At 41.3% G+C, this 24,449-nt stretch overlaps 2 protein-coding genes across 3 annotated transcripts in view; one reads left to right on the forward strand and one right to left on the reverse strand.

The window, feature by feature from the left end:
- nf1 (neurofibromin 1) overlaps positions 1–24,449 on the forward strand; it is a 202,250-nt gene that overhangs the window by 127,403 nt on the left and 50,398 nt on the right. For both annotated transcript variants that reach the window (XM_062959815.1, XM_062959816.1), the window contains 3 exons: positions 18,432–18,864; positions 20,551–20,891; positions 23,267–23,469. In XM_062959815.1, coding sequence (XP_062815885.1) covers positions 18,432–18,864; positions 20,551–20,891; positions 23,267–23,469 — 977 coding nt within the window. The remainder of the gene's footprint in view (positions 1–18,431; positions 18,865–20,550; positions 20,892–23,266; positions 23,470–24,449) is intronic.
- Positions 1,137–10,098, reverse strand: LOC100563951 (uncharacterized). The gene is made up of 2 exons (XM_003227879.4): positions 9,807–10,098; positions 1,137–2,341 (listed from the first exon to the last, which is right to left on the reverse strand). Exon 2 carries the CDS (start codon positions 2,323–2,325, stop codon positions 1,507–1,509), a length of 819 nt encoding a protein of 272 aa, XP_003227927.2. The 5' UTR covers positions 2,326–2,341; positions 9,807–10,098; the 3' UTR covers positions 1,137–1,506.

The following is a 24,449-nucleotide window of genomic DNA, read 5'->3' on the forward strand; positions in this document are numbered from 1 at the left end:
CAGAAAGCCTACAAGCCACTCTAAAAACCTTTGCAGAAGCAAAGGCCTCTCATTGAACACCATTGTATATCCACCACCAAGACACAACACTTGGAAGGCCATCATACTCGGACAATGAAAGATCACCTAAGTAAATAAGTATGTATCTACCTTCAAGGCATTATTAGTGGTTGAAATCTTATAGCAGGATGAAAACGACAGTATGCATTTCCTTCCTAAATTGTCACCATTTTTTCCACACAAGTGTGGAAAACGGTCAGTTTGGAATGTATTTACTTTTTTTACATACATCTTATTCAAAATATATACATTGGGGATTATTTTTTTGCCCAAACCTCTTTGCGCCTCCCTCGCCCCCCCCCCCCCCCCCATATAAGACGTATCACGGCATCCCTGGTCCATTCAATGGAAACAGTTGTCAAATGTCTTTATTTACAGGTCCACTTCTCATCTGTCTGTGCAGTGTGTCAAATGTCTTTATTTACAGGTCCACTTGTCATCTGTCCATGCAGTGTGACAGATGTCTTTATTTCCAGGTCCACTTGTCATCTGTCTGTGCAGTGTGTCAAATGTCTTTATTTACAAGTCCACTTGTTATCTGTCCATGCAACGTGTCAAATGTCTTTATTTAGAGGTCCACTTCTCAACTGTCCGTGCGATGTGCTCACCTAAACATGTTTTCCGTCCTGTCGCAATGTTTGCTTTTTCTTTTGCATGCATTAACATTAAGCTCTCCCTCAAAACAAAACCATCTCCGTTGCTGAAGAACATCTGTCTCTCTGATATGGCACATTGGTGTTTCACCCAGCAGCATGGAAGTATTTGAGATGGTCCAAACGTGATCCACTCACAAAGATGCTTCTAGCAGCAGAAGTGGGAAGGAAAGAATGATCGATACTATAGATCCGCAGACACGTACCAGTCAGTGTTCCCTCAAAATCTGTGCAGGAGAATCCTTCTGGATCAGATATTTGGGCCCCACTCCTTGAGCTTGTCAGCGTGGAGGTCAGGGTGCGTGCCGTGTGGGTTTCTTCAAACACCATCGATCCTCTGCACACCAGCACCCTGATGAATTGGTTGCAATCATCTGCCTCACCAATTCCTGTTCAATGTCAGACTCAAACACATCTGTAGTCTGAAGTCCAAACATTTATTTCAATATCTATATCTATAATACATATTTACAAAGCACAGCAAAAGCCATCGCTCTGAGCTGGCATTTCTCTTCAGCCTCTTCGCTCCGGCAAGCACCAGCTCAACACACAGAGAGATAAGAAAACACATTCCTCAGTCCGACCTCCAAGCCGGAAACCATGCCTGATAGGTCATAGCAATCACAACAGGCTGTCAGTCAAAACTAGCCTGCTGTTAACTGTTTCATTACTGAAACACACACTCCTGCAAAACAGCAGAAACACACTTGATTTACATTTCATACACATGCAACCATAATCCAACAGAGCTCTCTGCCTCTCCACCAGTGAGTGGCCTCCTACTTAAATCTCCTTAAATCTCAGTCTTGCTTATGGAGCTGTTGCGTGCCTTTTCTGACGTCTCCTTTGGTGACATCTCCTTGTTCTTCTGCCTGATGGATATTTCACTCGCGAGCTTCCTGCTGGCTTCTTCTCCCACTTTCCCTGGTCCTGATGTTGTCCTCTCCTGCCCAGGACTTGTTTCCGGCATCTCTGTATTCATCCTCTGCAGCGTCTCTAACCCAACGGGCCACAAACTACTGGCAGTGAGAAAATCTCCGTTGTTCCTGGGAAGGCGTCTGCTTGCCTGGCTTCTCTTGACGTGGGACAGTTTGCTGGCCATGACGACAACGACTAAGAGAAGGCACACACAAAAGAAAACAAGTAGTCCGATTACAATGAGGCATATCAGCATTAATCGTTTATTATTTTCCTCGCAGAGTTCAGCTTTGGTTGGGTTCTCACTCAGAGTCACAGATTCTTGACTTGGCACGTCTGGTGGAAGCGTTGAGGCCAGTGGTGGAGATGTTGATGTCTCTGGGGATGGTGACTGAGTGGTCGTTGTCTGCGTTGGCAACACGGTTGTCTGGACTGAGGATGGAGGCACGAAGGTGGTCACCTTTGTGGTATACATCGTTGTTTCCTGAGAAGGCAGCGTAGTAAGAAGATCCTGTGGAATCACTGTCGTACTTGGGTCCGTTTGGCTTGGACTTGTTGGAGCTTGAGTAATGTCAACAGGAGGACTTGTTGTTGAAGGATTCTCCATAGCGGCCACTCCTGTTTGTAAACAACGTGGTAGGATGGTCCCACAGAGGAAGGCCAAATATACGTGGAACTTGGCCATCGGTTTCATATTTGGTTGATGTCACCTTGACATTGGGAGAAAGGCAGGGAAACATTAAGTAAATATATAAAATAAAACGTAATAGTAATAATAATTTGATTTATTTGACCAGTCATAAGACCATTTCAAAATACAGCACAAATAAAAACAAGGCAAAAAGGAGGAGAGGACGGCGGCTGACTGTCTATTTACAGTCAAAATCTTATACAGTAGAGTCTCACTTATCCAAGCTAAATGGCCTGGCAGAAGCTTGGATAAGCGAATATCTTGGATAATAAGGAGGGATTAAGGAAAAGCCTATTAAATATCAAATTAGGTTATGATTTTACAAATTAAGCACCAAAATATTATGTTATACAACAAATTTGACAAAAAAAAGTAGTTCAATACGTGGTAATGTTATGTTGTGATTACTGTATTTACGAATTTAGCACCAAAATATCACAATATATTGAAAACATTGACTACAAAAATGGCTTGGATAATCCAGAGGCTTGGATAAGCGAGGCTTGGATAAGTGAGACTTGGATAAGTGAGACTCTACTGTAATAATAAAAAATGTCTTTCACCTTTAAAAATAAAAAAAGTGGTATAGTTGAATTGCCTTTGACTTACAGGACCATCCGACAGTACAATATAATTGGGTTACTGTGAGTTTTCTGGGCTGTATGGCTTTGTTTCAGAAGCATTCTCTCCTGACGTTTCGCCCACATCTATGGCAGGCATCCTCAGAGGTTGTGAGGTCTGTTGGAAACTAGACATATGGGGTTTATATATCTGTGGAGTGTTCAGGGTGGGACTACAATATAATTGGGTTGCTGTGAGTTTTCTGGGCTGTATGACTTTGTTTCAGAAGCATTCTCTCCTGTCGTTTCACCCACATCTATGGCAGGCATCCTCGGAGGTTGTGAGGTCCGTTGGAAACTAGACATATGGGGTTTATATATCTGTGGAGTATCCAAGGTGGGACTACAATATAATTGGGTTGCTGTGAGTTTTCTGGACTGTATGGCCATGTTTCAGAATCGTTCTCTCCTGACATTTCGCCTACATCCATGGCAGTCATCCTCAGAGGTTGTGAGGTCTGTTGGAAACTAGGCATATGGGGTTTATATATCTGTGGAGTGTCCAGGGTGGGACTACAATATAATTGGGTTGCTGTGAGTTTTCCAGGCTGTATAGCTATGTTTCAGAAGCATTCTCTCCTGATGTTTCGCCTACATCTATGGCAGGCAACCTCAGAGGTTGTGAGGTCTGTTGGAAACTAGACATATGGGGTTTATATATCTGTGGAGTGTTCAGGGTATGATTACAATATAATTGGGTTGCTGTGAGTTTCCCAGGTTGTATAGCCATGTTTCAGAAGCATTCTCTCCTGACGTTTCGCCCACATCTACGGCAGGCATCCTCAGAAGTTGTGAGGTTTATTGGAAACTAGGCAAGTGGGGTTTGTATACCTGTAGAATAATGTCCTTGGTGGAAGAAAGAACTCTTGTCTGTCGGAGGCAAGTGTGAATGCTGCAAGTGGCCACCTTGATTAGTATTGAATGGCCTTGCAGCTTAAAGCCTGGCTGCTTCCTGCCTGAGGGAATCCTTTGTTGGGAGGTTTTATATATCTGGGGGTGTTCAGGATGGGATTACAATATAATTGGGTTGCTGTGAGTTTTCCAAGCTGTATAGCCATGTTTCAGAAGCATTCTCTCCTGACGTTTCCCCCACATCTATGGATGCATGCCAGAGATGTGGTTGGAACGTCAGAAGGGAATGCTTCTGAAACATGGCCATATATACAGCCCTAAAAACACACAGCTATTCAGCGATTCCGGCCATGAAAGCCTTCGACAACACAAGATAATTATTTCCATGTTTGATTTTAGTAGTGACATCCTGTTGTCCCTCTAGGTTTGTAAGCAGATAAACACCATAATTTAAAAAAAAAATCCCAAATGGACATGCCTGGTAAAATCAATTAAGATTCATTAATAATTTAACCCAAATTTCAGTCTGAGTTGAAAGAGTTTTGCCTTGTAAATTGAACACAGATTAAAGCCAATCATGCATGTTCCGTTTCCTCCTGCCTTCGAAATAGCAGAAGAAAAATTTCGGTTTCTTTTGAGTTATTTATAGCATCTTGTTTCCAAAGTGGAATGATAAATGTCATGGCTGTTTTCCCATCTGTGCATAATCTTAACGTTGTTTCTACAAAAGATGATGGAAGCCAGTTGTTCCCCGAAGAAAGGTTTTAGTGCCATAGCTCAAAATACCTACCTTGTTCTTTGCAGAAATTAATTTAAATCTGGTTTGGGTTGCTGTGAGTTTTCCGGTCTGTATGGCCATGTTCCAGAAGCATTCTCTCCTGACGTTTTCGCCCACATCTATGGCAGGCATCCTCAGAGGTTGTGAGGTATAATGGAAAGTAGTCAAGCGAGGATTATATATCTATGGAATAATGTCCAAGGTGGGGGAAAAAACTCTTGTCTGTTGGAGGCAAGTGCGAATTTTGCAATTGGTCACTTTGATTAGCACTGAATGGCCTTGCAGCTTCAAATATTTATTATTTATTTATTTACTACATTTATATCCCGCTCTTCTCACCCCGAAGGGGACTCAGAGCGGCTTACAAATCAAATGAACATACAATATATTATTAGCATAGCACAATATAAGCATTAAATTACTATATTGCACTATATTATTATATGGTAATATTATTAGTAATATTACACTTAATATATAATAAGGTAAAGGTTTTCCCCTGACGTTAAGTCCAGTCGTGTCTGACTCTGGAGGTTGGTGCTCATCTCCATTTATAAGCCGAAGAGCCGGCGTTGTCCATAGACACCTCCAAGGTCATGTGGCCAGCATGACTGCATGGAGCGCCATTACCTTCCCGCCAGAGCAGTACCTATTGATCTACTCACATTGGCATGTTTTCAAACTGCTAGGTTGGCAGGAGCTGGGCTAACAGTGGGTGCTCATTCCGCTCCCAGGATTTGAACCTGGGACCTTTTGGTCCGCAAGTTCAGCAGCTCAGCGCTTTAACACACTGTGCCACCAGTGTGTGTGTGTGTGTGTGTGTGTGTGTGTATATATATATATATATATATATATATATATAATATTATTATATTGTATTATTAGTAGCATAATATTGGTTGCTTCAGTGTTTTTGATTGCCCTTACAAGGTGTGGATGATGGGTTGTGTTGTCAAATTTTGAGGCTGGGGGGTGTTTAGTTTTGTTGTTTTGCTCGGTGCCAGGATTCCATCACTCATTTATATATATAGATTGTTGTCCTGGTTTCAATTCTGTTGATGTGTCTTATTGTTTTACGTAGTTAGGGTTTTTAATTGATTGTTGTGTGTTTTAACTTGTGTTGTTGGGCATGTGAACCGCCCTGAGTCGCTTCGGGAAGTTGGAGGTGGGATACAAAAATAAAGTTGTTATTATTATTATTATTATTATTATTATTATTATTATTATTATTATTATTACATCACACAGTCCTAGACACTTGGGAAGTGTTCGACTTGTGATTTTTTTATACGAAATCTAGCATATCTATTTTGTTTGCTGTGTCATAATAAAATAATAATAATAATCCGGCCATGAAAGCCTTCACCAACACACAGAATAAAAGTTTTTCCCATGGTGTCAGCACCAGGAACCTTTCCTCCCCCATCTCCAAAAACTCCTAATATTTTCAGACCACCCTTCACAGGGTTATTGCTCTTGTATAGAAAGCATCCACTATAGTGGCGGCAGCATGTGCATCCAGTTCTGGCACAAAGTGCCCACTGTTCATTGTTTTGCTTTATGGTAGAGATTGAAGATTTCACTTGAAGAGACAAAAGCAGAGGAACTGACCCATGAAGGGCTCTTTCTTCACCTTCGCTCGCACAGGGCGTAGGGCTGTTGTTGTGCTGGAATTGCCCCAAACTTGATTTTTTTTATTTGTGCCTTTTTGTCTCCAAAGCATATCCTCTCCTCTCTATATAAAGTACTAGTTGTGCCCGGCCATGCATTGCTGTGACATATGGGAATATATGGAATAGCAGTGAATAGCCTTGCAGCCTCAAAGCCTAGCCGTTTTCTTCTAATGGGAATCCTTGTTTGATGAGCTGGAAAGCAACGGAATAGGCTTTCTGCTTGGAAGCCTGAGTACTTGCATTCTAGGGGAATGTTTTGTTGGGCTGCTAGAATTGCAATGAATAGCCTCGCTACTTCAAAGCCTAGCTGCTTGCTACCTAGGGCAATGATGGGCAACCTTTTGCGCTTGGTGTGTCAAAATTCACCAAAAAACCTAGCATGACTTGGGTGGTGTGTCACTTTGAGAAAAAACCCCATAATTTCACAATATGTACAGTAGAGTTTCACTTATCCAAGCCTCTGGATAATCCAAGCCATTTTTGTAGTCAATGTTTTCAATATATCGTGATATTTTGGTGCTAAATTCATAAATACAGTAATTACAACATAACATTACTGTGTATAGAACTACTTTTTCCGTCAAATTTGTTGTATAACATGATGTTTTGGTGCTTAATTTGTAAAATCATAACCTAATTTGATGTTTAATAGGCTTTTCCTTAATCCCTCCTTATTATCCAAGATATTCGCTTATCCAAGCTTCTGCCGGCCCGTTTAGCTTGGATAAGTGAGACTCTACTGTATAGTTTAAATAACTGTATTCAATAAACTCTATTCAATAAATCAAACTATTTACAGTAGAGTCTCACTAATCCAAGCCTCGCTTATCCAAGCCTCTGAATTATCCAAGCAATTTTTGTAGTCAATGTTTTCAATATATCCTGATATTTTGGTGCTAAATTCATAAATACAGTAATTACAACATAACATTACTGTGTATTGAACTACTTTTTCCATCAAATTTGTTGTATAACATGATGTTTTGGTGCTTAATTTGTAAAATTATAACCTAATTTGATGTTTAGTAGCCTTTTCCTTAATCCCTCCTTATTATCCAAGATATTTGCTTATCCAAGCTTCTGCCGGCCAGTTTAGCTTGGATAAGTGAGACTCTACTGTACTACCATTATTTCCATGTACAACAATCTATGGTACCTCTTGCAGTTTCCATGCTTATTTCTCTCTATTCTAGTTTCAATGTAGTCATGAGCAATGAATAATATAATAATAATGTAATAGTAATAATATGATATTATACTACAATAATAGAATATATATATATATATATATATATATATATATATATAAATAAATGTAATGTGCATAATTCCAATGGAGTAAACAAGAAAACCACTGGACCAAATCACACCAAATTTGGCCACAAAGACATAGTCATCCAATCAATCTGCATGCAGCAGCGTGTCAGCAAAAATGGCTAGGCGTGTCAGTGCTGACACGCGTGTCATAGGTTGGCCATCACTGACCTATGGGAATCTTTAGTTGGCCAGCTTCAATACTACAGAGTAGTATAACTGCTTCAAAGCCTGGCTGCCTTCTACCAAGGTTAATCCTTTGTTAGTCTGGTTAAATTGCACTGAATAGCCTTGCAGCTTCAATGCCTGGCTGTGTTATACCTAGGCCAATCCATTTTTTTTGGGGGGGGGGCGAGGTTGAGTGAAGGACATACCTTGGATGTGTTGGTGTATTGTGGCCAAATTTGGTGTGATTTGGTTCAGTGGTTTTGTTGTTTACTCAGTCCTACAAACATACATTACATTTTTATATACAGTAGAGTCTCACTTATCCAAGCTAAACGGGCCAGCAGAACCTTGGATAAGCGAATATCTTGGATAATAAGGAGGGATTGAGGAAAAGCCTATTAAACATCAAATTAGGTTATTAGGTTATTAAGCACCAAAACATTATGTTATACAACAAATTTGACAGAAAAAGTAGTTCAATACAGAGTAATGCTATGTAATAACTACTATTTACTAATGTAGCACCAAAATATCACGATGTATTGAAAACATTGACTACAAAAATGCATTGGATAATCCAGAACATTGGATAAGCTAGTGTTGGATAAGTGAGACTCTCCTGTATTTCTCATCTTACCCTCCCTTATCAGTGTGTTTTCTTTTCCAAAGCCTCCCTCGCTCTTAACTAAGGGAATGTTTTGAAAAGGGAATGAAGCCCTTGCAAGTCAAGAAGATTTTATATATATATACACACACACACACACACACACACACACACATATACATACACACCCATTAATCTTACAGAAGCATTTTCCCTGAAATATTTGTTAATCTCTGCTACAGATATATTGGCATTTCCCCCTACAAGCCTTTGCAATCCCTCTATGTACCTTTATATTTGTATCTATCTATATTAAATTTATAAATAAATTTCCCCCTCATATGTTTGCAAGTCTTTGCAAATCCTATAAACATATAGATATCTAGAGATTTCAATGTACCTGTATATGTGTATCGGTGTGTATACATTATTTTGTATATGAATGTTTGCCTCATATGTTTGCAAGTCTTTGCAAATCCTATACAGATATAATTATATATAGAGAGATGTCTAGATAGATATATGTGAATATGTAGGGCTTGCAAATATTGCAGGGGAAATGCACGCACACTCACACACACAAGAGAGATTTCTAGATAGATATAAGCATAAATATATAGGGCTTGCAAATATTGCTGGAAGGAAATGCACATATATAGAGAGAGGATTTGCAAACGTTTTAGGGAGAAATACATATGTGAAATTAGTGTATATAATTATAGATCTATATCTAGCTCTGCATTGTTTATATAGGCATTGAATGTTTGCCTGTTACTATGTTGGAAGCTGGTCTGAGTCCCCATGGGGAGATAGGGCAGGGTACGACTGAAGTTTTTATTATTATTATTATTATTATTATTATTATTATTATTATTATTATTATTAAGTTATTGTTAATACCATATTGTTTTTGTTGACTGTATTTTTCCACTTACAGAGCTAGTTTAGAGTTTTTCTTTGAAATACGGTAAATATTGAAAAACCTTTAACCTACTGATGCCTCAATATAATTTCATAATTTTGAAATTGACCCGTAGCTGCTGCAGTTCCCACCCTCGGCTTATACTTGAGTCAATAACTTTCCCCACTTTTTTGTAGTAAAATTGGGTGCCTCGGTTTATATTAGGGTCTGCTTATATACGGTAGATATGTGCCGCCACTTCTTCTCCCATAGGTTTCCTATACATAGTGTGAACTAATTTATAGCACCAGTTTGTTGACACTGGACTATGACTCTAGAAACAAGGATTTGAACCCCACTCAGTCTTGTACAAGCCACATACTCTCAGCTATAGGCAATGGAAACTCCTCTGAACCAATTTTGCCACCATGAGGATGGCTATAAGTCAGTAAAGACTCGACACAAAACAACATTAGAGGATGTGTCCACTTCTTTCTTTTGTAAGCTGCAGTTCAGGGCAAGTCCCAAGGAAAGGTGGAAAACAAGCCCCAGTAAAAGGGAAATATAGTCTTACCTGGCCGGCAGAGAAACAGGGTGCGGGGTTCTCTGATACTCTTAATAGCCCTGCGATCGATATTTTTGCCGTGGCCACAGCGGCAAACTCTGGAAGCTGGAAAAGACTTTTTTTTTGGTGTGCATTGCAAGTGAATGTGTGCATCTGCAACATGATGTTTAGTTCTCCATTTAGAGAACAAAAAACCACAAGGATGACACATTTCCTTTCTGGTGTAACTATACAGTGACGTGGGAGAGAGGAAGGTGGGGAGGAACCACCATTTTGCCCAGATTAGCTCTCTGGATTGTAGGGTCTGCCTCTTTCTGAAATCTCCGCGTTTGCTTTGAGTCCACACTCCTTGTTCTTGGCTTATTATTTGAAAAAGTCGTTTTTTTAATTTGACAAAATGCATACGGTTGTGGGTGAACTACAACTCCCATCATGCCAGGTTGACCCCGAGAAACTCCACCAGTACTTAAAGTTGCACAAGTTTTCTCTAGATGGATTAGCGGTGGGGTTCAGTGTGCTCTCATAGAATCATAGAATCATAGAATAGTAGAGTTGGAAGAGACCACATGGGCCATCCAGTCCAACCCCCTGCTAAGAAGCAGGAAATCGCATTCAAAGCACCCCCGACAGATGGCCATCCAGCCTCTGCTTAAAAGCCTCCAAGGAAGGAGCCTCCACCACGGCCCCGGGGAGAGAGTTCCACTGTCGAACAGCCCTTCTCACAGTGAGGAAGTTCTTCCTGATGTTCAGCCTGATGCTCTGGCTGAAGGATGAACTACAGATCCCACCATTGTGGGTCAGTCCCCCACAATTCCCTCCAGTAGGTTCAGTTGGTCATGCAGGTTCTATGTGCCGAATTTGGTCCAGATCCATCATTGGTGGGGTTCACTGTTTCTCTAGTTGTAGGTGAACTACAACTCCCAGAAATTGAGATACATCTGTCCTAAACCTCTCTAGTATTCAAATTTGGGCGTATCGGGCATGCGTTCATCATCGTTTGCTGTGGCTTATGGGAATCATTTGTTGGTCAGGTAGAATAGCAGTGAATAGCCTTGCAGCCTTAAAGCCTGGCTGTTTTCTGGAGTAGCTAGAGTAGCACCCTCAGTCAAAGAGCTACTTTGAAGCCTGGCTACTGAAGTGGATTCTATGGCAGTGTGGACTAAAGATAATACAGTTCAAAGCAGATAATATAAGATTATACATGGGCAGAGGCGGTCCAACCATAAGGCGAAATAGGCATTTGCCTGTGGCGCCATCGTCCCGGGGGCACCATCGTCCTGGGAGGAGGGCACCACTCTCCACCTCCTTCTCTTTCGGGCCTTCCGGCCAGCGCAGACCCACCTTCGCACCACGGGAGCCCACCTTCGGGGCCTTCAGAGATTGTGAGGTCTGTAGGAACTTGGAAGCTAGGTATGTGGGGTTTATATATCTGTAGAAGGTCCAGGGTGGGAGAAAGAACTTTTCTTTGAAGCAGGTGTGAATGTTGTAATTAATCACCTTGATTAGCATTTAATGGCCCTGTGGCTTCAAGGCCTGGCTTCTTCTTGCTTGGGAGAATCTTTTTTTGGGAGGAGTTAGCTGTCCCTGATTGTTTACTGTCTGGATTTCTTCTGTTTTCAGAGTGTTGTTCTTTATTTATTGTCCTGATTTTAGAGGGCTATCTGGGTTATCTAAGTCCACACTGCCCTATATCCCTGTTCAATGCTTAGTGCTAAATTTGCAAATATAGTAATTCCTACATAACATTACCATGTATTGAACTGCTTTTTCTATTGATTTGTTGTAAAACATGATGTTTTGGTGCTTAATTTTTAAAATCATAATGTAATTTGATGTTTTATAGGCTTTTCCTTTATACTTCCTTATTATCCAACATTTTAAATATCCAACGATTTTATTTTTCAGTGATTGGTTTGGGGGGGCGCCAAAATTCTGTTCGCCTACACTTGAAAAATACCTAGGGCCGGCTCTGTACATGGGTAATATATCTGTGTGGAATGGCCTTGAGTCTACACTGCCATATAATCCAGTTCAAATCAGATAATCTGTATTTTATAGGCAGTGTGGAACAGGCTTGATTGAAGCGGCCCTAGGCGCCATTAAATGGCTGAGTGGGTTGCTAGGAGACAAAGTGGATGGAGCTTAGCTTTCTAACTGGCAGCAATGGGAAAAAATAATTATTCCTCTCTCTCTCTAATTAGATCTTTATTTTTCTTGGGGTTTTTTGATGTCTAAACACAGTGGGGATGACCATATCTTTTGTGGCCAAGTTTTGTGGGTTTCGGGTGTTTAGTTTAGCTGTTTACTTTAAGGCAGAAATGGTCAGAACACACATACACACACACACACACACACAGTAGAGTCTCACTTATCCAACATAAACGGGCCGGCAGAACGTTGGATAAGCGAATATGTTGGATAATAAGGAGGGATTAAGGAAAAGCCTATTAAACATCAAATTAGGTTATGATTTTACAAATTAAGAACCAAAACATCATGTTATACAACAAATTTGATAGAAAAGGTAGTTCAATATGCAGTAATGCTATGTAGTAATTATTGTATTTACAAATTTAGCACCAAAATATCACGATGTATTGAAAACATTGACTACAAAAATGCGTTGGATAATCCAGAACGTTGGATAAGCGAATGTTGGATAAGTGAGACTCTACTCTGTGTGTGTGTGTGTGTGTGTGTGTGTGTGTGTGTGTGTATATATATTAGACTTGTATACCGCTACTCCCAGTTTGGCTTGGAGCGGTTTACAGAAATAGATTAAAACAATACCATTAGCTTTAAAATAACAATAAAAACAATAAACAACAATAAAAACAACAACAACTATATATATATATATATATATACACACACACACACACACACACACACACACACACACACACACATATATATATATATATATATATATATTCATACATACACACAGAGAGGGAAGAAAGGAGCAAACTATATTCTCTCTATATTAAAGTATGTATGTACAGTAGAGTCTCACTTATCCAACATAAACGGGCTGGCAGAACGTTGGATAAGCGAATATGTTGGATAATAAGGAGTGATTAAGGAAAAGCCTATTAAACCTCAAATTAGGTTATGATTTTACAAATTAAGCACCAAAACATCATGTTATACAACAAATTTGATAGAAAAGGTAGTTCAATATGCAGTAATGCTATGTAGTAATTATTGTATTTACGAATTTAGCACCAAAATATCACGATGTATTGAAAACATTGACTACAAAAATGCATTGGATAATCCAGAACGTTGGATAAGCGAATGTTGGATAAGTGAGACTCTACTCTGTGTGTGTGTGTGTGTGTGTGTATATATATATATATATATATATTAGACTTGTATACCGCTACTTCCAGTTTGGCTCGGAGCGGTTTACAGAAATAGATTAAAACAATACAATTAGCTTTAAAATAACAATAAAAACAACAATAAAAACAACAATAATATATATATATTCATACATACACACAGAGAGGGAAGAAAGGAGTAAACTATATTCTCTCTATATTAAAGTATGTATGTACAGTAGAGTCTCACTTATCCAACATAAATGGGCTGGCAGAACGTTGGATAAGCGAATATGTTGGGTAATAAGGAGGGATTAAGGAAAAGCCTATTAAACATCAAATTTGGTTATGATTTTACAAATTAAGCACCAAAACATCATGTTATACAACAAATTTGATAGAAAAGGTAGTTCAATACACAGTAATGCTACGTAGTAATTACTATATTTATGAATTTATTAGGATGTATTGAAAACATTGACTACAAAAATGCGTTGTATAATCCAGAACGTTGGATAAGTGAGTGTTGGATAAGTGAGACTCTACTGTATTTCTATCTGTCTGTATCACAGGCTGTTGTTGGGTGAAGTGGCCCTCTGTGATGTCACAGGGAAAGAAAGTTGATTTGTGAAGGAGGGGAAGGGAGGAAGGGAAAAGCCATGAAGGCATCAGAGCTGGAGAAGGAAGAAAGAAGGCAGGCAGCAGTCCCAACAACATTTGTAGTATTGTCTATATAATTTGTGTATTTAGGGCAACACAACAAAGATGCTCAGAGAACCTGAGCTGCTTCAGTGTGTAGTTGTACCTGGTAGGCTTTCTAAGGAATTAAATTTGGTTACTTGCTTGGCATCATGCGTCTATCGTGCGAAGCCTCTTAAGACTTTCTCCTCCTTAAAATGCTTTTTGGAATCAACAGCAGAGCTTTTAATTAAGTGCAAAACGGCTTTAAATGAGCTTGTTTGCTATCCTGAAAGCATCCTTACTGCCGCTCTTCATCTGGATGCTCTTGGGCCCATCCAATTACGCTGTGGGAGGCCGTGTCTCGGCTCCCTGCAAATACAACATCTGAATTATCATCCCATCAGATGGCGGGGCTTGTAATGGAAATGCCAGGGGTGGCTTAATTGGGGCAGCGCCACTCTAATAAATGACCTCCTTTCCCTCTTTTAAGTGCGGGCATCTTTGAACACTCGGGGAAGGGAAATAAATCGGAGTTTGATGAGGAATCCGTGCCGAGATGCAGTTGCTGGCTTGGTTCGAGAGAGGAGAAAAGTTGAAGTTGGTTTTCTAAGCGACAAATGCCTGGTTTCCTTCCATATCTGGTTTATGTGTGTTGTTGTGGAATCATAACATTGGAAGAGACCCCCAAGAGCCATCCAGTCCAACCCCATTCTGCCATACTGGCATACACAACCCAAACATCCTCAACCTAAAGACCTTCATAGAAGGAGGATCCACCAGACTCCCAGTCAAATAGTCAGGAAGTTCTTCTTGACGTTTAGGCGAAACCTCTTTTCCTGCAGTTTGAATTTATTGTTCTGTGTCCAGGTCTCATTAAGAGACACATCCACTGTTTTAACGTGGTGAGATGTGTTCCACATTGGGCATGTGTACTCAGCAGCAGAGTAGCAAAGCACAAGAGAAGATGTCTTCACTGTGTTTGGTTATGATCCCTAGGTTGTGCCAGTCTGCTTTCGTATGATATTATTTCTAGCACACACCTTTTGCTTGATATTCAAGCAGTGCTTCTTGTAAGTCAGAGCACGGTCCAAAGTGACTCCCAGGCATTTGGGTGTGCTGCAATGCTCCAGTGGGATTCCTTCCCAGGTCATCCTCAGAGCTCGAGATGTTTGTTTGTTCTTAAGATCTGCATTTTACATGGATTAGGAATCAGCTGGTTTTCCTGTAAGAGGCAGTAAGAGCACATAAAGCTTCAGAGAGCTTCTGTTCAAACATCTCAAAGCTCCCTGCTTGAGCGGTGATGGCACGATCGTCAGCATAGATGAAACTATCTGATCCTTCTGGCCGTGGCTGGTCATTTTGTATAAATGTTGAACATTGATGGAGCAAGCATGCTCCCCAAGGCAGGCCATTCTTCTGTTTCGCTGACTCTGGAATTCAACAAAAAAGCTCCTGTTTTGTAGCCGATTTCCTATGAAGTGGGTGAGGTTGTAGTCCTTTGTAATATTATAATTTTTTCTCAGGAGGAGCCAATGATTTACAGCAGTAATTCCAAAACTTATTTGGCCTACCGCCCCTTTTCCAGAAAAAAATATTACTCAGTGCCTCCTGGAAAGGGGGGTGTGGCTTAGAGGGGTGGGCGTGGCTCCTGCTCAAGAGGGCGGGGCTGAGCCTCTCCCCTAGTCCAAGATGCAGGGCTGGGAGGGGGAGGTGGGAGGGGCCACAAATGGGCAGCCGGGACTGGGATGGGCGGAGTTACGAGCTCTGAGGCAGGGCTGAGCTTCTATCCCTGTCCTGTGGCGCCTGCCAGGACACCGGGGGCGGGGCTAGAGGAGGGGTGGGGCCTCTTCCCAAGTGCCTGATGGGGCCGAACCTCTATACCCCGCCCCCGTGTTCTAACACGCACCTCAGGGGAGGTATACAGAGGCTCTTGGGAAGAGGCCCCGCCCCTAGCCATGCCCTTTAGTCCTAAAAGGCCTCTCAGGAGAGGTATAGAGGCTCAGCCCTGTCTCAGGCTCTTGGAAGGAGGCTCCGACTTCTGTGTCCCAACAAGCGCCTCAGGAGAGGTATAGAGGCTCAGCCCTGTCTCAGGCTCTTGGGAAGAAGCCACGCCTAGTCCTCTAGCTCCGCCCCCTGTGTCCTAACAGGCGCCTCAGCCCTGTCTCGGGCTCTTGGAAGGAGGCCCCGCCCCCTTTCCTAGCTCCGCCCTCTGTGTCCCAACAAGGGCCTCAGGAGAAGTATAGAGGCTCAGCCCTGTCTCAGGCTCTTGGAAGCAGGCCCCGCCCCCTTCCCTAGCTCCGCCCTCTGTGCCCCAACAAGTGCCTCTGGAGAGGTATAGATCCTCAGCCCTGTCTCGGGCTCTTGGGAAGAGGCCCCGCCCCTCCTCTGGCCCCGCCCCCATGTCCTAATAGGGGCCATCACCACCCCCCTGGATCGCTGCAGCGCCCACCAGGGGGCGGTAGCGCCCACTTTGGGAATCCCTGATTTACAGTATCATACTCTGGTGATGGGTCTACGAAGACAGCTCCTGTAATGTACTGCCTTTCAAAACCATCTTCTCTGTGCTGTGTCAGGTTCTCCCTCTTTGATACGACATCTTTTCCAATATGTAAACATAGCCATTACTTCCCATCGTAACCCTCTCTCCTACAGACTAAACATATCCCATCACTCTAAGCCACATAGGACTTGGCTTCCAGATAATTGTAGAAGTCCTTTTTGTCTCTCTTACATCCTCCCTCAACTTATTAGCCTTTAGATGTGTTGGACTACATTTTGCAGTATACTAATACTATGGCTACATTGGCCAGCAGCATTGGAGCAGAGCTAATTTCTCTGCAGATTTTTGATAGTGGCGCTGGCCTTCTTGTTTTTATGCTGCGCAGGAAGCTGATCCGGCCGAGGTGTTTCTAGCATCCACTTCCCCTTGGTATTTATTCTGTGCCAGCGCTGGGTGGAATTCCAGGCCTCCCCGGGGACTCTTTCAGTGCGAAAGACTGACATGCGCTGTGTTTTATTGGTGCTAAAAGACATATTAAAGGGCAAGCAGCAGAGAAGCCGATGGGATCCAGGTTCCTCTTGCAGACCATGGTACAGTTGCACCTTGAAAACTAAATCTAACCAAAAGAAAAGCAAAGAAAATCCAAGCATGCATCTATGACTCATTTTCCCTCTTCTAGAACTCTGCAAACAGGTTTAGCAGCAGAGAAAAATTCCCAAGGTCACAAATATAGATGTCAACCATTGGACACTTGTTCATATGTAGCCCTGACGTTGTTGGAAATAGTAACCGTCTTCAAGCCTCCACAAGTTATTTGTTATGTATACAAATTGCTTACTGTATTGAGTATATGTACGAGGGTTATCCAGAAAGTAAATTACGTTTTGGATTTAAAAATGAACATAGTATAGGAGAAAACATTTAGCATATGCAGTTAAAAGCCACACACAAATACCACTTCTCAACATAGTCGCCATTCAAATCTAGTCACTTATCATAGCGATGAATGAGCTTGGCAACTCCTTCCCCACAAAACTCTGCCGCTTGCATCCTCAAAAAATATAGGAGAAAACATTTACCATATACAGTTAAAAGCCACACACAAATACCACTTCTCAACATAGTCGCCATTCAAATCTAGTCACTTATCATAGCGATGAATGAGCTTGGCAACTCCTTCCCCACAAAACTCTGCCGCTTGCATCCTCAAAAAATATAGGAGAAAACATTTACCATATACAGTTAAAAGCAACACACAAATACCACTTCTCAACATAGTCACCATTCAAATCTAGGCACTTATCATAACGATGAATGAGCTTGGCAACTCCTTCCCTACAAAACTCTGCCGCTTGCATCCTCAAAAAATATAGGAGAAAACATTTACCATATGCAGTTAAAAGCCACACACAAATACCACTTCTCAACATAGTCGCCATTCAAATCTAGGCACTTCTCATAGCAATAAATGAGCTTGGCAACTCCTTCCCCACAAATCTCTGCCGCTTGCATCCTCAAAAAGTATAGGAGAAAACATTTACCATATGCAGTTGAAAACCACACCCAAATACCACTTCTCAACATAGTCGCCATTCAAATCTAGGCACTTATCATAGCGAGGAATTAACTTGGCAACTCCTTCCCCACAAAACTCTGCCGCTTGCGTCCTCAACGCAGCATTTTGACGACGATGCGCAGCTGCGGGGAGGGTGACTGGCTGGTTGCAGACGCAAGCGGCAGAGTTTGGTGGGGAAGGAGTTTCCAGGCTCATTCATCGCTATGATAAGTGCCTAGATTTTAATGCGACTATGTTGAGAAGTGGTATTTGGGTCTGGCTTTCAACTGCATATGAGAAATGTTTTCTCCTATACTTTTTGTCCTTATACTTCAAGAGAAGAAACGCTGATTTCTACTTATATGCGATTGGGACAATCCTGTTTTTTGGATATACATTGAGATTTTTGGATATACATTGAGGTTGTTTGATTATTTTCATATCACCACATGCCTTGCATGAATGCCATTTTCCCAAAGGGTTATGGAGATTTCCATTTTCCAAAAGATGTCAGCAAGGTTTCCCAAACATTTTTACTGGAAGAGGCTCAAACTCACTCTCTGTTCTTCTAGGTTCAAGACTGGCCAGATCAACGGGGACCTGCTGATATACCACGTCCTGCTAACCCTGAAGCCATACTACGCTAAGCCATACGAGATTGTGGTGGACCTCACGCACGCCGGGCCCAGCAATCGCTTCAAGACGGACTTTCTCTCCAAGTGGTTTGTCGTCTTCCCGGGGTTTGCCTACGAAAACGTCTCGGCCGTGTTCATCTACAACTGCAACTCCTGGGTGAGGGAGTACACCAAGTACCACGAGCGGCTCCTGACGGGCCTCAAGGGCAGCAAGCGGCTCATCTTCATCGACTCGCCCGGGAAGCTGGCCGAGCACATTGAGCATGAGCAGCAGAAGCTCCCGGCGGCCACCTTGGCCTTGGAAGAAGACCTGAAGGTTTTCCACAACGCCCTCAAGCTGGCCCACAAGGACACCAAAGTCTCGATTAAAGTACGTTGCGCATCATAATCTGGCTTTGCTTGGGATGATTGACAGACAACATTCCGTCTGTCTGTCCCATATAGTGGGAGCTATAGCTGTTTGTGGAAGTAGGAGCTTGTCTGTGGAAGTGGACACCCCAGCCACACATTTATTTTATTTATTTATTATTAGACTTGTATACTCCCAGTTTGGCTCGGAGCGGTTTACAAACCGTATATACACGAGTATAAGCCGACCCAAATATAAGCCGAGGCACCTAATTTTACCACAAAAAACTGGGATAACTTATTGACTCGAGTATAAGCTTAGGGTGGGAAATACAGCAGCTACAGGTAAATTTCAAAATAAATAAAAATAGATACTGTACCAATAAAATTTCATTAATCCAGGTATCAGTAGGTTAAATGTTTTTGAATGTTTACCATATTTCAAAGAAAAACAATAAACTAGCTCTATAAGTGGAAAAGTAGGGGCAACAAAAACAATATGGTATTATCATCATCATCATCATTTAATTACTTATTAATCGCCTTCCATCCAAGATGCTCTAGGCGATTTACAAGATAAAATTGTAAAGGATAAAAATACATACGGTACATAAAATATTGATAAAATTAACATAGATTAAAAGCTCTAGTAAAGAGTCAGGTCTTGAGTGCTAGAGTAAAAGGCAATAATAATAATAATAATAATAATAATAATAATAATAATAATAATAATAATAATAATAAAAATAAACAACATGGGGATTAAGGCCTGCTTCCAACATAATAACAGGCAAACATTCAATGCTTACATAAACAGTCCAGAGCTAGATATAGATCTATATTTATAGACACAAATTTCACATATGCATTTTCCCCTGAAACGTTTGCAAATCCCCTCCTCTCTGTGTGTGTGTGTGCATTTCCCCTACAATATTTGAAAGCCACACACACACACACACATACATACATATACATATCTATCTAGACATGTCTATATATATTTGTATGTTCATTTCTCCCCTGTAATATTTGCAAGCCCTATATATAGGTAGGTAAGAATATATTCATATCTATCCAGACATCTCTCTTTATATAGATAATTATATCTATATATAATTTGCAGAGACTTGCAAACATATGAGGGTAAATTCATATTATATGTATGGCTAAGATACACAGGTACATGGATCTATATGTATAAAGGATTTTCAAAGACCTGCAAACATATGAGGGGAAAATTCATATATAAAATTAATGTATATAGATAGATACAAATATAAAGGTACATAGAGATGGCAAAAGCTTGCAAGGGGTTAATGCCTATATATCTGTAGGAGAGTTTAACAAATATTTAAGGAGAAAATGCTTTCATAAGATTAATGAATATATATTTTTCTTCTTCCTGACTTGCAAGGGCATATTTCTCTTTTCAAAACATTCCCTTGATTAAGAGCGAGGGAGGCTTTGCAAAAGAAAACACACTGATAAGGGAGGAGAGAGAAATAGATCACATATTGCAAGCAATAGCCTGCAGGGAGGCTTTGCAAAAGTAAACACACTGATAAGGGAGGAGAAGAGAGAAATAGATCACATATTGCAAGCAATAGACTGAAAAACTCGGCTTATCTTCGAGTATATATGGTACATATTTTCACTTTTATAATATGTATAGATTCCACAGCCATATAAACTAAATTCTTTCCTGCAGGTTGGTTCTACAGCGGTCCAGGTGACTTCCGCAGAGCGCACAAGAGTGTTGGGACAGACGGTGTTCCTGAACGACATTTACTATGCCTCGGAAATCGAAGAGATTTGCCTTGTCGACGAAAACCAGTTCACCTTAACCATCGCCAACCAGGGCACGCCTCTCACCTTCATGCACCAGGAGTGTGAAGCCATCGTCCAGTCCATCATCCACATACGCACCCGCTGGGAGCTGTCGCAGCCCGACTCCATCCCGCAGCACACGAAAATCCGCCCCAAGGACGTGCCTGGAACCCTGCTCAACATCGCGTTGCTCAACCTGGGCAGCTCCGACCCGAGCCTACGGTATGAAGTCCTTCATTTCAGTTTTTAAAAGGGGCCAGGCTTTTAGGCTGCAAGGCTATTCAATGCAATTCAAACAAGGATTCCCCTACAAATCTAGGCACTTACCATAGCGATGAATGAGCTTTGCAACTCCTTCCCCACAAAACTCTGCCGCTTGTGTCCTCAAAAAGTATAGGAGAAAACATTTACCATATGCAGTTGAAAGCCAGACCCAAATACCATTTCTCAACATAGTCCCCACTCAAATCTAGGCACTTATCATAGCGATGAATTAACTTTGCAACTCCTTCCCCACAAAACTCTGCCGCTTGCGTCCTCAAAAAGTATAGGAGAAAACATTTACCATATGCAGTTGAAAGCCAGACCCAAATACCATTTCTCAACATAGTCCCCACTGAAATCTAGGCACTTATCATAGCGATGAATGAGCTTTGCAACTCCTTCCCCACAAAACTCTGCCGCTTGCGTCCTCAACCAGCCGGTCACCCCTACCTGCAGCTGCGCATCGTCGCCAAAACGCTGCGTTTCCAGCCACGTCCCCCCATTGTTGGAAACAAGTGGTTGATCAACCACTTGTAGAAGGCGGCCAGGCTTTGAAGCAACAATACTACTCTGTACTATTGAAGCTGACCAACCAAAGATTCCCCTAGGTAGCAAACAGCCAGGCTTTGAAGCAGTGAGGCTATTCATTGCAATTCTAGCAGCCCAAAAAAACATTCTTCTAGAACTCAGGTACCCAGCCTTCCAAGCAGCAAGCCTATTCTATTATATTCCAGCTCACCAAACAAAGATTCCCATAAGAAAAAAATGGCCAGGCTTTGAGGCTGCAAGGCTATTCACTGCTATTCTACCTGGCTAACAAAGGACTCCTGTACACCACAGCAATGCGTGGCCGGGCTCAGCTAGTGTGTGTGTGCATGTGTGGATATATATATATATATATACACACACACACACACATACACATATATATATGTATATATATATATGTGTGTGTGTGTATATGTATGTGTATATACACATACATACACACACACACACACATATATATATTTAATAAATATATATATACACACACATACATTAGCTGTGCCCGGCCACGCGTTGCTGTGGCTTATGGGAATGCTTTCTTGGCCAGGTGGAATAGCAATGAATAGCCTTGCAGCCTCAAAGCCTGGCTGCTTCCTCCCTGGGGGAATCCTTTGTTGGGAGGTGTTAGCTGGCCCTGATTGTTTCTTTTCTGGAATTTCCAGTTTCCCTGTTTTCAGAGTGTTGCCCTTTATTTGCTGTCCTGATTTCAGAGATCATGTTGTTCTGTATTATTATACACAGTAATTATTATATTTTATATTTATAATCTTATATTATCTGCTTAGAACTGGATTATATGAGGCCCCTTCTACACAGCTGTATAAAATCCACGCTGAACTGGATTATATGGCAGTTTGGGCTCAAGATAATCCAGTTCAAAGCAGATTCTGTGGATTATGTGCCTTGGCATTCTGGGTTATATAGCTGTGTGGAAGGGCCTTAAGTCTACACTGCCATATACAGTAGAGTCTCACTTATCCAAGCCTCGCTTATCCAAGCTTCTGGATTATTCAAGCCATTTTTGTAGTCAGTGTTTTCAATATATCGTGATATTTTGGTGCAGTAATTACAAGATAACATTACTGCGTATTGAACTGCTTTTTCTGCCAAATTTGTTGTATAGCATGATGTTTTGGTGCTTAATTTGTAAAATCATAGCCTAATTTGATGTTTAATAGGCTTTTCCTTAATCCCTCCTTATTATCCAAGATATTCGCTTATCCAAGCTTCTACCGGCCCGTTTAGCTTGGATAAGTGAGACTCTACTGTAATCCAGTTCAAATCAGATAATCTGTATTTTATAGGCAGATTGCCTGTCCCCTAGGCATCATTGTGGCTGAGGGGTTGCTAGGAAGTGAAAGGGGCGGGGTCTACCTTTCTGACTGGCAGCCAGGGGGAGAACGGCTCTTCCTCGTCCTCTGTAATTTGGACTATTTTTCTAGGTTTTTTTCATTGAAAGACGTAGATTGCATGACTATGTCTTTGTGGCCAAATTTGGTGTGATTTGGTTCAGTGGTTTTGTTGTTTACTCCATGGGAAAAATGCACATTACATTTTATATATATAGATGTGTGTGTGTGTGAGAAAGAGAGACTAATGACATTGGATTTAAAAGATTTTGTTTGTCCAGTCTTTTAAAATTCCTTTGGGTGGGGAGGTGGAACAAGGGAGCTCTGTCCTAATCCATCTGAAAGTGAAAGAAAAGTCAGTCACCTGCCTTCACATCATATTAAAATAGTTGTGGATCCTGTTTGTAAAATGCACCCTTTCTCTCTCTGTTGCAGGTCTGCGGCCTATAATCTTCTATGTGCCTTAACCTGTACCTTTAACTTAAAGATTGAAGGCCAGTTACTGGAAACGTCGGGTCTGTGCATCCCTGCCAACAACACCCTTTTTATTGTCTCCATCAGTAAGACTCTGGCAGCTAATGAGCCCCACCTCACTTTAGAATTTTTAGAAGAATGCATTTCCGGATTCAGCAAGTCGAGTAAGTCGAGAGACTTTATTTCTGCTTTGGTTTGAATACTCGAAGGGTTTGGACATATTATTATCACAGTATTATTGCTGCAATTCTTTCTCCTCCTTCCTGAGGAAGATGTCTTCATTAGTAGTGCAATCTTTATTGGTGCAATCCCCAAACATTACAGCCAAATCTGGTTGTTACTTAGCAGACACAGTGGAGGGTTCTTGTGTCAGGCGTGTCATGATGCAAACTGTGATCCGTGAGGGCTGAGCAAAGATTATTCCATTTGAGTAATCAACCCTATCATCTTGGTTTATTTATTAGCAACATTTATATCCCGCCCTTCTCACCCCAAAGGGGACTCATGGCGACTTGTACTAGACCACTAGACTACAATATTATTAATAATATTACATGTAATATATAATATACAATTATAATAGGTAAAGATAAAGGTTTCCCCTGACATTAAGTCCAGTTGTGACCGACTCTGGGAGTTGGTGCTCATCTCCATTTCTAAGCCGAAGAGCCGGCATTGTCCATAGACATCTCCAGGTCATGTGGCCAGCATGACTGCATGGTGCGCAATTATAATAGTGTATTATTAATATTATTTTATTGTATGACACAGCAAACAAGATAGATATGCTGGATTTCTTATCACAAAATCACAAGTCGAACACTTCCCAAGAGTCTAGGACTGTATGATGTATTTTTGGATGATGCGCGCAGATCCCAGTTAGGTGGTCTTTTGCAGTTGGCAGATTGTGATTTTGTCAATGTCTATTGTTTCCAAATGCCGGATGAGATCTTTTGGCACGGCACCCAATGTGCCGATCACCACTGGGACCACCTGTACTAGTTCTGCCAGAGTCTTTGAAGTTCAATCTTGAGGTCCTGATAGCGGCTGAGTTTTTCCTGTTGTTTTTCGTCTATTATTATTATTATTATTATTATTATTATTATTATTATTATTATTATTATTATTATTATTATGTTGTACT

This window comes from Anolis carolinensis, unplaced genomic scaffold, assembly GCF_035594765.1.
Source record: "Anolis carolinensis isolate JA03-04 unplaced genomic scaffold, rAnoCar3.1.pri scaffold_7, whole genome shotgun sequence".
Lineage (NCBI taxonomy): Eukaryota > Metazoa > Chordata > Lepidosauria > Squamata > Dactyloidae > Anolis > Anolis carolinensis.

Excerpts from the sequence above, each read along its gene's own strand:
- LOC100563951 (XM_003227879.4), bottom strand. The coding sequence starts at position 2,325 with ATGAAACCGATGGCCAAGTTCCACGTATATTTGGCCTTCCTCTGTGGG.